Source organism: Vicia villosa, linkage group LG3 (genome assembly GCF_029867415.1).
Source record: "Vicia villosa cultivar HV-30 ecotype Madison, WI linkage group LG3, Vvil1.0, whole genome shotgun sequence".
NCBI classification, from domain to species: domain Eukaryota; kingdom Viridiplantae; phylum Streptophyta; class Magnoliopsida; order Fabales; family Fabaceae; genus Vicia; species Vicia villosa.
Window position 1 is genome coordinate 161848758 of NC_081182.1, and position 17591 is coordinate 161866348.

A 17591-nucleotide genomic window follows, 5' to 3' on the forward strand; every position below is an offset into this window, starting at 1 on the left:
CTAAAATTTCTGGCCCTGCCACTGAATTTAAGTATTATCGCATAACAATATACACCTATTTTTTAAAAACAATCAACTCTATTTCTCCGGTTAAACTTAAAACGTGTGTAAATTTAGATAGACTAAAAAAATATTTGATTTTATAACTCAAAATATTGATCTTACGCATATTAACCAACTACAATCTATTTTATTGAATATTAATTATCTAGTTAAATGAATATTAGGTGAATATCTTCCGCTTCTCTCTGGTCTCTCTCCGAAGATGAAGTCAAACATAAATTCGATTCCGAATCCAAACCCAACTTCTTTCGGTCTCGAACCTGAGCTGGACAACGACCTTGATGACCTCGACGAAGATGAAAACATAGTTTACGATGATGAACAGTGGCAGGTTAAATCCAGTATCGGTCTCAATTCCACCCTCGATTTTGAGGTGCTAATTCGTAATTCCTCTTTATTATCAGAAATTCGATGCTTTTATTATTTAATTTGAATCGGAACTTCTGAATGTGGAAAACTGATTATAGCATTGGTTTGCGGCACACTCGTTTACTATCACTGCGCTTTCAAGAATTCTGCCATCTTCTATCTTTTCTCCGATGTTTTTATTGTTCTACTCTGCTCCCTCGCCACTCTCGGTCTCCTCTTCCAGCAAATGACCATTCAGTATGTTTCTATTCTTCCATTATCTGTTTATTTATTTATTAGGGTTTCGTTTCATTCAATTTCAATTTCAAAGTTCCGGTGGATCCTCTTGAATGGCAAATATCTCAGGATTGCTAATTCTATTGTTGCTTCTTTGGCTAACACTATCGGTGCCACAGAGTCTGTTTTGTGGGTTGCCGCTACAGGCCATGGCAAAATACTCTTTCTTAAAGTATTTTATTATATTATATATCTATCTATTTCTATATTGTTTTCTAACATATTATTCTTCAATATATTTGATTCCTTGTCAGAATGTAATTTGAGAAGGATTGTTCAAATATTTATTTCTATGTTTTCAGGGATGACCGTGTCAAATTGGTGAGGGAAGGAAAACATCAGGTTTGGTCACACATTTTTCTCTTGTAAAAGTTTTTGTTCATTGATAAGTATTATTTCCTAATAAGCAGCACTTCAATCCCACCAAACAAGTATCGTGTAAGATAGAAATACTGGATGTATGTTTTTCTTTTGGTTGCTAAGTTTCTCATATTATGTTCATTAGTGATTTTACAGAAAGACGATTTTATTTATTAGGCACTTTTAAGGCTGTGGTAGCTATTGAGCATGTGATGGAGTCCAAGTCTAGTACGAATTCTTCTCCGGGTTCTGTTCTGCATCAAGAGCATGTTGGAGATTTATCAAAGGGTTGTCTGCGGATGAAAGTGTCACTATTAATGTAAGTAAAAAAATTACTATTTCAACTACTCTAAAACCTTCTCATTTAGCTCTAAGTTGGCTTTTGCTCGTTTGCTTATCGTGTTGCAAGCATATCATCATCATTGGCTGGAACAACTTTGTGCCAAAAATACCATTCCCCATAGTGATCTACCATAAGAAGTCTATGTGGAGTAAGCGGAGTGTGGGAAGGTTTGTTGGTTAGATGACTCCCATATGGCTTGAAATAATCTCCCCAGGTTTGGTTTGAGAGTTTAAGTGAAGTACTATCAGGATTCTTTAAGCTTACTCGTGAGGAAATAAGTGAGTTACCGAAAAATATGATTTAGCTATGATCATGTAATCTTTATCAATAATCCATTAGTGAGTGGTTATTCTTCTGGTAGTCTATGTTTATGATAGAGTAATAGTTTGGGGACGACACATTTGGCATAACAGAATTCAAGACCCTTTTTCAAACCAATTTTTAAACAGAAGAACTAGGCCATTTGAAGCACTCCATAGGAATTAGAAAGAGATTTTCCTCTCATGTTGGAAATATGCTCTTGTATTCCTTTCATATATGTAAAATTTCATCAAAATCACTTTCATTAAGTGGATCTGTTTCATGTTTAGATAGGAATGGACGGGCAGAATCAGAAAAACAAGTACAGTATAATTGTTCCTACATATAATGAGCTTCTCAACATAAGCCTCATTATTTACCTTATATTCAAACACCTTCCGTAATTTCTCCATCTCTTGCTTCTATATACTCTCTCTTCAATTTTTTGTTCCTTCTATGTTAGTTCTGAGATTATTCATAAGCCGTTAAATGTGTTTCTTTCAGGGAATATAAGCATGTTTTTATGAACTTGATGTGCTTGAGAACGTGTTGCATGTGTAGTTTGAGGTGTTGACTTTAATGGATTTGGGAAACACTTTTGATTTTCCATGCCTGCATATTAACAAGAAATATATTAGAGAAAAGTAAATAAAATAACTCTGAAGAACAAAAGGGACATATTACAACAAAATAAATAAAATAAATAACTTTTACAAAAAACACATCTTTAACAATACTAAAACTATTTACTTTAAACAAATAACAATATAAATCTATCTATATAGACATGTCTGTATTTTAATCAACTACATCATTATTCAAATGATTGGTAGCTAATTGCATATACTCATCATCATTGTTATGAAAATTCAAAGCAAGTTCATGTTCTTATTATTACATGTTTTGATGAACTTCTTCTTATACTTCTTCTCCCATTTCATACAAATCTCTTGGCTTTAAATGCATTGCAACACTCCATCCATTATTAACCAAATCCTCAACATAATACACACCAATTGTGCTTGAGATGCCTCAATGTAAGGATCATGTTCTTCATGATCACCATTATAAATCAATCTATCAAAATTTACACAATTAAAATTCCAACTATCCTTTTTATACCCTCTATCTCTTGTGGTATCTGCCCATTTGCATTTGAAAAGAGCAACTTTGAAATGACCATAATAGTTAATCTCAATGATATCTTCCAACTTTCCATAATAAGGCAAGTCTGCTTGTCTGAAGTTTCTGTTGATCGCGACAAAGTGGGTATGTCTATAGATCCGTGACTACAAGTGCACAGTCTTATCACGTAGTGTAACACCCCATATTTTTCTATTATACTTTAATTGAAATATAAATTAATTATTTGGAATTAACTAATTATTCGGTGAATTATTGGAGAATTGGAAATAATATAATTGGGCTTGTGTTGTGATTAGTAGAGAAGGGGGTGCTAAGTGTGTAGGCCTCACTAATCATATTTCTAATTTTCATAAAATTGTGAAAAGGAAATTAGAAGAAAAAAGAGCCAAAGTGAGAAAACAGAGAAGATACGTGAAAGAGGAGAAGAGGAAGAGAACCTTCAAGAGATTCAAGCTCTAAGGTAAGGTGGGACTCTTTGGGTTAGTAATTATTATACAATCAAGGGTAGTAGAATGAATTAGAATTGTTGTTTGATTCAATTGTATGTGTTGGGTTTTGGGGTAGTTAGGTTTTGAGTAATCTCATAACTTTTATGTGAATTTGATGAATTGGATGATAATGTTCAAGTATGTTGTTGATTGATGTTAAAACATGTTAGAATAGTGTTATAACATGTAAATTGGTGTTGTTTCGATGTATAATTCGTATTGGTACGAGATAGAAATCATGGAAAGGGCTAAGTTGCTGTCAAATAACGTTTTTCTACTGCAGGAGGTGATAGCTAACCGATTTGTAAAGCGGCCATTTTTCTCATACTTTGTTATATTTGTGAAACTTGTGATTAGTGATAATAATATAGAGTAAGGAACACGAAATTACAAGTTATATTTTAGTTGAGACAAAATTGTAACAACGGAAAATTTTGAAAGAAATGGGTGGAAAAGGATTAGAAATGAGGCGCCACACTCTTTCTATGATTTAGAAAGGATGATAAGCCTTAAATGAAGATCACCACAAGAAACTTGGTTTCTTGATAATATAAAAAACTTGGTCCAATCCAGAACCAAAGGAGCAAAGCTCTCAAAATCACACAAAGTGTTTAACAAAATTCAACTTGCTCTTTCATTCATATTTAGCTCCCTATTTATAGGTAAAGGGTAGCTTACAATAATAACTCAAGAAACTCTACAACTTCAGCCCACTAACTAATCAATAATGATTTGGAAAAGAAAGGTCACACACTTAAAGGTAGTGGAGAAAGTGGATATTAATTGCCTTGATGAATGATAGCAATTTATAGCCACTTTTATCAATGCATCCCACCTTTCTCTTTTTCCTTCCATCAAAGTTTGACCTTTTGATTTCTTGAGCCCATTATTCACTTAGAAACATAAAAGTCACGAAATTTCTAAGCTTTAAGAGCTTTAGGATTTTTAAAAACACATTAAAAATTAAAAACAAGTGTTTTGGGAAAAAAATTTGACAAGCTGGGCCCTAACACATTTTATTTGGAGCACTTTTTTTTATATGTTTCTTTCCACATGCTTAGTAAACTCATGATCTCATCATTCTCCCAAACTTCAAGAGGATTTGTCCTCAAATCCAAACCTGCATCAATAGTTAGTTGATTGAAAAAAATTCTCTTCCTTTTCTCTTTTCTTTCTTTTTGAAAGTTTTTTGTTTTATCTTCCATATTCTCAAAGAGATCTTTTTTTTCAATTGTATCTTCTTTTTTTCTCTCTTCTTCTTTTCTCTTATAACTTTTATTCTTCTTCACTTCCTTGTAAATGTATTTTCTCTCTTTTTCTTTTCTTTCCACTTCTTTACTAGTGCTCTCTATTTTTTCAATGATTGTTTTTTTCTTTTCTTCATTGACAAAATTTCCAACATTCATTTTTTTCTCACTTTCTCTTTTCAAGATTTGATGTTGAAATTTTTCTTTAGGAACAAGAGCTATTTGAAAAGTTTTAAATAAAAAAGAGTATGTGTTAGTGAAATAATCATACTTTGGTCGATGTTGTTTATGCCATGGAAGCCCAAGTAACAATTCTCTCGTTTTTGAAGGCACCACATCACATAACACTTCATCTTCGTATTCTTCAAGCATGAATGACACTATTACTTGTTTTGGTCACCAAAATATTAGCCATATCTTTGAATTCTGGATCCTCGAGGCTATAAAGTATATATGGCTCTGGATGCTCAAGAACCGGAAGTCCCAATCTCTCTACCATAGTTGTACTTGCCATATTGATCCAATATTTTTTACTAATGAACATGTCACAAACTTTATAATTCACAAGACATTTTGTGACAAAACTTTTCTTTTTTTGTTTGTCTTCCATAATGAACCACTATAAGAAACTAAAACTTGGCAAACAATTACAAAAAAAAAAAACTTTTGATGATTACAAATATTTGGCAAACTTTTCAATACAAGATGAAGAACAAAATTAACAAGAAAAAAAAACAAATTACAAATATTTGGCCCTTTTTAGAACCATGCTCTGATACCACTTGCTTTCTGCCCTTATTTGCATATTTAGCATAGCTTTCATTTTTCTTTTCAATTTGTATTTTAACTTCCTCATGTAATATCTTTACAAAGTCAGACTTAGCTTTTCCATCCTTATGCTTCAAAAGAGAAGTTTTAGGCAATGGCAATAAATCAAGAGGTGTTAATGGATTAAAGCCATACACAATTTCAAAAGGTGAAAACTTTGTAGTACTATGAACAGCCCTATTATAAGCAAACTCCACATGAGGCAACCATTCTTCCCACATTTTTAAATTCTTTTTAAGAACGCCCCTAAGAGTAGAAAGAGTTCTATTGACTACTTATGTTTGTCCATTCATTTGAGGATGACAAGTTGTGGGAAAAAAGTATTTTAGTACCCACTTTACCCCACAAAGTCCTCTAAAAAAGACTTAGGAACTTAGTCTCCCTATCTGAAACAATGCTCCTTGGCAGCCCAAGAAGGCGTACCACTTCTTTGAAGAAGAGATTAGCAACATGACAAGCATCATCTACTTTCCTGCAAGGTATAAAATGTGCCATCTTTGAAAACCTGTCAACAGCCACAAAAATAGAATTTTTTCCCTTCTTTGTTCTAGGCAGCCCTAAAACAAAGTCCATAGAGATGTCAATCCAAGGAAATTCAGGGGTAGGAAAAGGAGTGTAAAGCCCATGAGGCATCACCTTAGATTTTGCCTTTTTACAAACAATACATTTTTCACAAAACTTTTGCACATTTACTTTCATGTGAGGCCAATAAAAATGTTCTTGCAACAAATCTAAAGTCTTAAAAAACAAAAAATGCCCCATTAACCCACCCTCATGTGCTTCCCTCACAAGTAATTCTCTAATGGATCCTTTGGGCACACATAATATTTTTTCCTTAAACAAATAGCCATTGTGCCTAAAGTATCCATTTTGGGCAGCATGCTCACAAGATAAAAATTTAGAAGAAAATTCAGAATCACTTCCATACATGTCCTTAATATGCTCAAGACCTTTAGTTTCAAGAGTAGAAATCAAGACATGCCTTCTTGAGAGTGCATCTGCCACAACATTTGATTTACCTTTCTTATGCTTGATTAAATAGGGAAATTGTTCAAGAAACCTCCTATAAAAACTAGCCAAACCATGGAAGCTTCTTACCTCACTTACATTTTTGGGAGGAGACCACTCTCGAATGGCTTTCACCTTTTCCTCATCAACATGGACCCCTTTAGAGCTCACAATAAAACCTAAGAAAATCACATGATCGGTGCAAAGAACACATTTTTCTAGGTTGGCATACAAGTTCTCTTGTCTTAGCACTTTCAAAACAGCCCTTAAATGAATGCAATGATCATTTAAGTTCTTTCTATAAATCAAAATATCATCAAAATACACAACAACAAACTTACCCAAAAATTCCCTCAACACATGGTTCATTAGTCTCGTGAAAGTACTCGGTGCATTAGTTAACCCAAAAGGCATAATCATCCACTCATACAAACCAAATTTTGTTTTAAAAGCAGTTTTCCATTCATCCCCTTCGCTTATTCTAATTTGGTGATATCCACTTTTCAAATCAATTTTAGAAAATAAGCATGCACCAAACAATTCATCAAGCAAATCATCTAGTCTAGGAATGGGATGCCTATATTTGATGGTAATATTATTGATGGCCCTGCAGTCAGTGCACATCCTCCAACTACCATCCTTTTTAGGGACTAGAATAACAGGGACAGCACAAGGACTTAAACTTTCTCTTATCCATCCTTTACTTATCAATTCAGCAACTTGTCTTTGTATCTCATGAGTTTGTTGTGGATTGCTTCTATATGCTGGTCTATTAGGCAAAGATGCTCCTGGATTGAGATCAAAATATGATGTTCATTTCCTCTTATGGGTGGTAATCCACTTGGAACCTCTTTTGGAAACAATTCTTTAAACTCCTGCAAAAGAGACTCAACACAACTTGGCAATTTGTTTTCATTAGAAACAGTGGTTAGTAAAGGCACCTCCTTGCAAAAGAGCAAGTATAAGGGCTGGTGTGACACAATTGCTTTCTTCACATCTCATTTTTTTGCAATTAAACTTTGTTTCTTTTCTTTTTTATCATTCTTTTTCTTTTCATTCTTTTCTTTTTCTTGTTCATTCTTTTCTTCTTTTTCATTCTTTTCTTTTTCTTTTTCTTGTCTTTCTTGATCTTTTTTTCTCTCATTTTCTTTTGATCTTCTCTCACCTCACAAGGATTTAATGGTACAAGATTGATCTTTTGACCATGATACATAAAAGAGTACTTATTGGAGTACCCATCATGATTGGCTTTTCTATCAAATTGCCAAGGCCTACCTAATAACAAATGACTAGCTTCCATTGGTACTAAATCACATAACACTACATCCTCATATTTTCCAATTTTAAAACAGACCTCAACTTGTTTATTAATAAGCATTTCTACACTTTCTTTGGGTGAGGTTTTATTTCCAAATTTAGTTTAGAAACCAAACGTGTGCTAGCAACATTTGTATAGCTTCCTCCATCAATAATTAAAGAACAAACATTTCCTTGCTCAAGGCATCTTGTATGAAAAAGATTTTCTCTTTGACTTGTATCCGCCTCCTTGATTTGACTTCCTAACAATCTTCTCACTATGAGTAAATCTCCACTAGGTATTTCTTCTCCATCTTCTTCAAACTCCTCTTCATTATCATCATCCTCCTCTTCAACAATTTCTTCATTTTCTTCCATAAGCATTGTTCTCTTTGTTGGACATTGAGATGCAATGTGTCCTTGGCCTTGACACTAGAAACACTTAACATTTTTGTTAGTTGAAACACTTGAAGCAGGGGTAATAGTTTTACCTTTGTTTTCAACTGTGGATTCCTTAGATGATGAAGCACCGTCCTTCTTTGTTTTATCCTTCCAACTTTGAGAATCGAAAGTAGTTGCGCTTCTCCTTCCTAGACCCTTTCTCTTGAGCTGTTGTTCTACCTGGATAGCTTGATGCACCAAATCATCTACTTCCACATAATGATGCAGCTCCACCATGTCACTTATGTCACGATTTAGGCCATGAAGAAATCTTGCCATTGTTGCTTCGTTATCTTCCTCCACATTTGCTTTTATCTTTGCAACCTCCATCTCTGTGTAATATTCACCAACACTTTTAGAACCTTGAGTGAGCCGTTGTAATTTATTATTCAAGTCCCTATGGTAATAGGAAGGAACAAATCTTCTTCTCATAATTATTTTCATCTCCTCCCAAGTGTCAATGGCTGGTTCATCATATCTTCTCTTGTCTTTGACATTTTGATCCCACCACACCAAGGCATATTCTGTAAATTCAAGGGCAGCAACCTGCACTTTTTGAACATTACTATAAGTGTTACAAGCAAAAATTTGTTCGATTTTTGTTTCCCACTCTAAATAAGCCTCTGGATCATTTTTCCCTTGAAAGGTTGGAACTTTAATTTTTATACCACTCAATATTTCCTCTCTAGGCCTACCCATCCTCCTTCTCCTTGCTCTTTCCTCCTCATCAGTATTATTTTGTTGGTTTTCTAATTGATCAATCCTCGCATGAATTGCCTCCGTTTTTTCTATCATCATCTCTCTCATTTTAGCTGTGAGAGCTTCCAACAATAGTCTATTAACTTCTATTTGACGAGGGCTACCATCACCACCTGAAATGGTTAATCACAAAATAATAACAACAATAATACTCACGTGTTTACACTCAAATTTGGCTTTTTTTCAAATGAACACTCTTGCCTTTTTCCACTCAATTGCTCTTTATAGTTCTTTAAAGAAACCAAATTCAATCACACAAGAAAACAAACTTCAAATGATAAATACTTAAAAGGCTGGAAATAAAAGGAAATGAAAAAAAACAAGGAAATAAGGGAGTAATTTTAGCCAATGGAAAATAACAAGGTAAAGTAGAATGTGGCAGCAAATAAAACTATAAGAATAATCACAAGCTCAAATAAGACTAGAGTACTTTTTTTTTGTTTTTTTTCGACTAGAAAACCAACAAAATAATACTGATGTGGAGGAAAGAGCAAGGAGAAGGAGGATGGGTAGGCCTAGAGAGGAAAGATTGAGTGGTATTCGGAGCATGGTTCTAAAAAGAGCCAAATATTTGTAATTTGTTTTTTTTTTCTTGTTAATTTCTTGATGGCTAACCGATATGTAAAGCGGCCATTTTTCTCATACTTTGTTATATTTATGAAACTTCTGATTAGTGGTGATAATATAGAGTAAGGAACACGAAATTACAAGTTATATTTGAGTTGGGACAGAAAATTTTGAAAGAAATGGGTGGAAAAGGATAGAAATGGGGCGCCACACTCTTTCTATTATTTAGAAAGGATGATAAGCCTTAAGTGAAGATCACCACAAGAAACTTGGTTTCTTGATAAGATCAAACACTTGGTCCAGTCCAGAACCAAAGGAGCAAAGCTCTCAAAATCACACAAAGTGTTTAACAAAATCCAACTTGCCTTTCATTCATATTTAGCTCCCTATTTATAGGTAAAGGGTAGCTTACAATAATAACTCAAGAAATTATACAACTTCAGCCTACTAACTAATCAATAATGATTTGGAAAACAAAGGTCACACACTTAAAGGTAGTGGAGAAAGTGGATATTAATTGCATTGATGAATAATAGCAATTTATAGCCACTTTGATTAATGAATCTCACCTTTCTCTTTCTCCTTCCTTAAAATCTGGACCTATTGATTTCTTGAGCCCATTATTTACCTATAAATATAAAGACCACGAAAATTCTAAGCTTTATGAGCTTTAGAATATTTAAAAATATACTTAAAATTAAAAACAAGTGTTTTGGGCCAAAATTTGACAAGCTGGGCCCTAACACGTTTTATTTGGAGCACTTTTTTTATATGTTTCCTTCCACATGCTTAGTGAACCCATGATCTCATCGGGAGGGGTGTAATCGGTTACAGTAACCGATTACACTGGACGTCATTTTGAAAAATTACATTTTCGGGCTCGTAATCGGTTACGGTAACTGATTATGCTGAGTGATGTTTTGAAAAAATTATATTTTCGAGCTAGTAATCGGTTATGGTAACCGATTACGGCCAATTTTAAATAATAGAGAATAGGTTACGTCAAGCATTGTGAAGCTGATTAAGAGCTTTATATGATGAATTAGATAAATGGGCAGTGGCCCGACTTTATTTTAAATTTCTATTTAAATTAAATGATGAGTTGTAGCTTTGTGTACATATATGTGTGAATGTAACAAGGTGTTGTTATGGTGGTGAAACTATCTTGATTTTCATTGCGAATGAACGATGTTTGATATGACTTGAATTGTGCTAAGACATGTGCATACTTGTTGATGATGAAATGGTGAGTTGTAATGAGACGATGTGATGCATCAGATCGGTGATGTGATAAGTATGTCATATGTGTGCATTCATTCATACGCATTTTGGTGATGTATCTCGGTGATGTTGTGGATCAAATGGTGGGCATGATTCCCATTGTGTGGAATTTGTGCCGGTTGGGCTGTATCTCGGTGATGAATAGATCAGTCAGATGGGCTTATCCCATGTATGGTACCACATGCATAGAGTCAGTATATTCATGTGCATAAAATGATATAGTATGATTAAATGACTTGAGTGTTATGTTTCAGTGATGTATGTATCGGCATGGTTGTTTGGTTTATGTTGGAAATCTGAATACATGTTGTAATTAGGTAAATAATAATTATATGATGTTTTTATTGCTTATGGATGCATAATACGTATTCATTTCGAATGAGTCTCACCCTTACATGTTGATATTTTTCAGATTGAGAAGTAGCGGCTTATTGCTCGGTGAGGATAGCTTTTAGAGTTTACTCCGGTAGTTTGGTGTTGTGTTAGTCATGCTCTGATAGTGTAACACTGGTGATCGATATAGTTTAGAGTTTAACTATGTACTCTATTTAATGGTTCTTTTGGGTTTTGTTTTATAACCTTGATTTTGGTGATGCGTATTTTCCGCTGTGTTAAACATGAGATTGTTATTTGACAAATCGTTTCTAATAATGCATGACATTTGACATATGTTTTGGTTTAAATTAATTGTAGCACTCTGGGTTGCATGTTTTTACTCTGATAGTGGTATTATAATAGTGGTATCAGAGCATAGTCGATCGTTGCGATCAGAGTCATGGTGTCAGTCTTTTCCTGTGTATGCGAATAGTGCGTGTTGACAATGTCGATACTTTTGTGCTAATGGAAATTGTTTTGTGGATTAGCAGAACAATGGCTGGAAGAGGTGGAAGAAACGATGATGCAATTGCAGAGGCCTTGGGCATGATTGCTGGTGTGCTAGGAGGGAATGCCAATGGAGCTGGGATTGTTGCTGACAGACAATTGAGGAATTTTCAGAGGAACAATCCTCCGTTGTTCAAGGGCACTCACGACCCGGAAGGTGCTCAGAAGTGGCTGAAGGAGATCGAAAGGATTTTCAAAATCATTGATTATGCTGAGAACCTGAAAGTGAGGTATGTACTCACATGTTGTCGGAAGAAGCTGACGACTGGTGGATTGCTACTAGAACTGAGCTGGACGCTAATGGCATAGCAATCACGTGGGTTGTGTTCAAGAGGGAATTTCTGAGGAGATACTTTCCTGAAGATGTTCGGGGAAAGAAAGAAATTGAGTTCTTGGAACTGAAGTAGGGTAATATGACGGTGCCGGAGTATGCTTCCAAATTTGCTGAGCTGGCAAAATTCTATGTTCACTACAACAATGATGAAGCCAGTGAGTTCTCAAAGTGCATCAAATTTGAGAATGGTCTTCATGATGAAATCTAGAAAGGTATCAGGTATCAGAGGATTCGCCGATTTGCTGACTTGGTGGATTGTAGTAGGATTTTTGAGGAAGACAACCTTAAGCTAAAGTCATCTCACTCTCGCGATTTAGTTGACGAGAAAGGTAAGAAGCATATGGACAAAGGTAAGCCATATGGTCGAGGAAATTCAAAAGCTGGTGATTGAAAGAGGCCTAGTGGGGGGAGATTGTAGTGCTCCTATTAGGTGCTACAACTGCGGAGAACCTGGGCATAAAAGAAATGAATGCAAGGGTGGTGATAAAAGTGCTTCAGGTGTGGTAAGGCAGGTCATATTGCTTCTGAGTGTAGGATGAAGACCGTGACTTGCTACAACTACGGTGAAGAGGGCCATATCAGTCCACAGTGTCCTAAGCCGAAGAAGAATCAGACTGGTGGTGAAGTATTTGCATTGTCTGGGTCTGAGACTAATCTAGATGATCGATTGATTAATGGTTTGTGTTTTATCCATGGCACGCCTTTAATTGCAATTATAGATACTGGAGCAACTCATTCGTTTATTTTTTTGGATTATGCTAAAAGATTGAATATAGAGATATCTGATATTAATGAAAGTATGGTGGAACATTCTAGTAACTCACGCTGGATGTCTTACTGGATGTTATGACATCCACAATTACGCAACATAAAACGTTAAGACAGAAGCGCATAAAAACAACAAAGAACATACAGAATTGTTTACCCAGTTCGGTTCAAACAACCTACACTGGGGGTTACCAAGCCAGGGAGGGAATCCAATATAAGCAGAATTAATTTGGAGTTAAACTCCCCCGTTTACAACTCCTCACTTAAAACCTACCCAATGAAATTCCAACCTATTCCTAAACCTGAGTATCTTCACTCACTCCCCCTCAATCACAGCAGCGATTACAAATAAACATAAAACAATTCAGAGAGAAGACACAATTCAAACACACACCTTGATCTTCTCAAAAGCTTCAATCAAGAGACACACACGCGTGCTTAAAAGCTTAGAGTGACAATTAACATAAACAACCTATTCCAACGCAATCATCAAAGACAATTGCTTGGAGTACAAGAGACAGCTACAGAACCATGGTTCTTCACAATTAACAATCCTTCTCTCTGCGTTCCAAATTAGGATTGCAGACTTTTTATATGCAGCTCTTAGGCCTTGGGCTTTTTTAGAAACACATTAGGGTTAACCAAGTTAACCTAATTCACACGCCATCTGGTTGTTACAAAATGTGCTGTCAGCGAAATCTTCTGGACGAAATATTCAGCACACAATAAAAGGTTTCCTAAATTGTAGATTGAGAGAAATCAGGAAACACAATTAATAAAATATAATAGCTCCTGCTATCAGACAAGGATGTCATGACATCGGTCATGACATACACCAGAACCTCTATTAGTTAAACACAAATGAAACCTGCATTACACATTTAAAATCATGTCATGACATCAGTCAAGACATTAAACACCCAGGTTTGTTTTACCACAAATGTAGCCAACATGAAAACATCTACAATCTCCCCCTTTGGCAAAATTTTGGCTAAAACAACTTGTCACACAATATCAGAGAAATACTTGCAGCAGAAACAAATCAAACAAAACACAATCAAAGCTAATACAGTTCAGACAGCATACACCACCAATATGCATACAGTGCTTAAATAGAATCAAAACACAACCATACCACAAGAGCAGCACAAGCACAAACAAATCAACATAAAAATAAGCATATCAGAATTATTGATCACACACACCACATACTTATTGTTATGGGGTGACAATACTACTTCTCCCCCTGTTTGGCCACAAAAGTTACCAAAGCAAACAATTGTCTTCTCCCCAGTAATTTATTATTATTATTTTTAAATAAAATTTAAGGTTCCTCAAGGATGCAGATTCCTAAATTGCTCCGCAAGTTTTCAAATTGTGTATCATCAAGAGCTTTTGTGTGGATGTCATTGATATTGTTAGGAAACATTCTTGTGTCTATCTTTAGATTCATTTTCAGACTTTTTGGTTAGATCCTCATTTTTCAACCTATGCACCATTCTCGACTGTGCATCATTCAAATTTCTGTTAAGACTAGTTACCTCTGTTTCTGTGGGAAAAATGCAATTTGTGATTATACTAGAGTCGTTGTAGAGGGATAGCAACTGAAGGACCTTTTTGTGAACCAGGAAGACCTTCACATCCAGCTTATTAACAACATCTAGGTCAGTGGTTGACCTTGGTATAGAAATCAGTTTGTCTTCCACACAATTTTTGATGTAGAAGGGCATAGTTATGACATTCCTCTTGACATTCTGATTAGATATACTTTGGTGTATCCAGCTTGATTCAGACCAGCCCAGAATATTTGTAGAAATCATACCTGTCATCAGATTCACATCTTCAGTTGTGATCAGAAGGATCATGCTCTCCTTGCTTTCTTGAGTTCTTAGGTTGAACTGTGTGTCCTTTGCTCTTTCCATCCAGATTCTTGAAGCATGGTCTATTTCTAGTGTCTCCCTTCTTAGATGAAACAGACTGTCAATGGATAGCTTCCTTGGAACCAAGTTCAGTGCAGTACTGTTCTTGAATAGATAGACTTCTCTTTTCATATCTCTTGATCTTCTAACAGCTTCTGGGATTTGGTTTTGAATAATAATCTCCCTGTGGAGAGCATTTTGGAATTTTACTGATGAGCATTCCTCAATTCTAGATGCTTTATTTGTCTTAATGTGCACAATTGAGTTCTCAACTTATTTTTATGTTAAGACATCTGTTTTGACACTTTCATATTCTATTGAGGTAGCAATCTCTCCTTCTTCTACAGCATCCCACATTATTATTGAGTTCTTGCTTGTAGCAGGAATGCCCTTGTTCTTGTTGTGACTCTCATCTTGTCTAGGTTTCCTTCCTATAGAGCTTCCAGTTTTCGTTATAGCCTCTTCCTTGTTTTTGTCAAAGCTTGAGTGTTTAGCATCTACACATACCTTCCGCTGTAGAGTCTTTCCCTTGGCCAGATTTTCCTGCTGAGAGATATTTCTTTTGGTAGGTGTAAGAGTTTCAGGACAAGAGAACCTCAAGTGACCTATCTTACCACATTGATAGCATCTCTTGGCTGAAACATGGGTGTGTTTCCCCAGGTGTTGAGGCTCTTGATTGACCTTCTTTTTCTTCTTTGTGTCTCACAATTTTCTTTCCAGATCAACGATGTTTATCATAAGACTTACTCTCTCTTCTTGTAACAGGGCATAAGCATTTTTATACACTGTTTCGTAGACACACCTCAGAATATCCAGCAGCAAGTTCATCGCTGGTGAGTTCTTCAATATAAAACTCATCATCAGACTCATCCACCTCTTCTATCTGGTTCTTTGTTCTGGGAACAGGAAACTCTAACTTGATAGTTCTTTCTTGATGCTTACCCTTAATTTTTTCTTTGGCCATGGGACCAGTAGAGGGAAACTTGGAGTTTTTAGGCTCCCATAGGTTACAGTTATTCTCAGATCTGACTCCCTTCATGATTTCTTCATTTTCTTCATTGGTAATAATAAACTCTTCTTTGGTGAACCTGACATAGAATCCTTCATCACATAGTTGACTGATGCTTATAAGATTTGCAGCCAGTCCTTGTACAAGTAGGACATTATTTAGGTTAGGAACACCATATCCTTCTGTCTTGCCAACACCTTTAACTTCTCTTATTTCTCCATCACCAAGAGTCACATAGTTGTTTCCCTCCAGTTTGAGATCTACTAGAGAGTTCTTCCTCCCAGTCATATGGTTTGAGCAACCACTATCAAGGTACCAATCTTCTTTGGCAGGCATCCTTAGAGAAGTGTGTGCTACCAGAGCAACATTCTTAGCTGCCCACTGTTGCTTTCTGTTACAGGTATCATATTCAAGTCTGACTTGATGAATTTTTTTTGGATACCCAACTAGTCTAAAATAGAATGGCTTTATGTGCCCAAATTTTCCACAGTGATGACACCTCCATTTTTGGAATTTCTTCTTTGAATGGCTCCTTCTTATGTTTCCTTGATGTTGTGACATTGGTGATGATATCCGGTTCTTCACACACCTTTCGGGCTTTGCTCTCCTGAACCCAGAGGTGAATTCTTCTTTAGCCACAAATCCTACCCCGGACATATCTCCTGTTCTTTGTCCAGACTCAAGAATTTCCTCTAGAGTATCAGTTCCATTATTCATCATTTTGAAGGACTTGGTCATTTGATCAAGTTTGTAGTTCAACATGCTTACTTCACTACTGAGAGAGTCTATGGTTGCAAGATGTCTATTCTTCTCAGTTTCTAAATCTCTTATGATTATCTCTTGCTTCTCCACTTGTTTGCAGACTGCAGCATTCTTGATACACATCTTCTTGTATGAGGCAGAAAGTTCATCAAAGGTTAGCTCATCATCACTAGAATCATCATCAGATGCATAGACTCTTGTTGGAACTGTGACATGTCTTGTAGTTTCTTCTTCAGACTCGGAGTCTTCATCAGACCAAGTGACAGACAGTCCTTTCTTTTGCTCCTTGTGGTAGGTAGGACATTCAGCTCTTATGTGTCCAAATCCTTCACATCCATGACACTAAACCCCTTTCCCTTGATTGGGCTTCTCCTCAGCTTTGAATCTTCTGCTTGGATCATAGGTCTGGTTGATGTCATTGGAAGTGTCTTGACATTTGGTCTGGACTTCTGATCAACCCTTTTAATAAGTCTGTTGAATTGTTTTCCGAGCATGGCTATGGCTTCTGATAGATTTTCATCACTTCCACCATTGCTTTCTCTTGAATTGTCATCTGTGTTGGAAACAAAAGCTATGCTTTTGTTCTTCTTTTCAACAGGCTCACAGATACTTAACTCAAAGGTTTGTAGAGATCCAATGAGTTCGTCCATCTTCATGTTGCTGATTCTTGGGCTTCCTCTATGGCAGTTACCTTCATATCAAATCGCTTAGGCAGTGATCTGAGGATCTTTCTTTCTAATTTTTCTTCAGAAATTTTTTCTCCTAAGACTCCTGAGTTATTTGAAATCTTAAGGACATTCATATAGAATTCATAAATAGTTTCGTCCTTTTTCATCTTTAGATTTTCAAACTAAGTGGTAAGCATTTGAAGTCTCGACATCTTTACCTTGGATGTGCCTTCATGTGCCGTTTTGAGAATATCCCATGCTTCTTTAGCTAGTTCACAGTGTTGCACAAGCCTGAATATGTTCTTGTCAATTCCATTGAACAAGGCACTTAGGGCCTTGGAGTTGCCCAAAGCTAACTCTTCTTCAGTTTTGTTCCATTTTGCTTCAGGAATTAGAACAATGGTTCCATCTTCCATGACCTTTTCAGGATGTTTCCACCCGCTTTCCACAGCTCTCCAGGCCTTGCTGTCCACACAC

General features: G+C 35.8%; 1 protein-coding gene and 1 long non-coding RNA gene across 4 annotated transcripts; one reads left to right on the forward strand and one right to left on the reverse strand.

Annotated features, from left to right (window-relative positions):
- Positions 1-194: 194 nt before the first annotated feature.
- Positions 195-5692, forward strand: LOC131662549 (uncharacterized). 3 transcript variants are annotated; one of them, XR_009301656.1, is made up of 4 exons: positions 195-436; positions 531-669; positions 1011-1387; positions 1478-5692. It is a non-coding gene; the product is annotated as an uncharacterized LOC131662549 (long non-coding RNA). The 3 variants fall into 3 exon arrangements; XR_009301655.1 differs by having other exon boundaries at positions 1011-1050; positions 1246-5692; XR_009301654.1 differs by having other exon boundaries at positions 1011-5691.
- A 2464-nt stretch (positions 5693-8156) lies between these two features.
- LOC131659281 (uncharacterized) lies at positions 8157-9558 on the reverse strand. The gene is made up of 2 exons (XM_058928493.1): positions 9540-9558; positions 8157-9037 (listed from the first exon to the last, which is right to left on the reverse strand). Exons 1-2 carry the CDS (start codon positions 9556-9558, stop codon positions 8157-8159), a joined length of 900 nt encoding a protein of 299 aa, XP_058784476.1.
- Positions 9559-17591: the final 8033 nt, after the last annotated feature.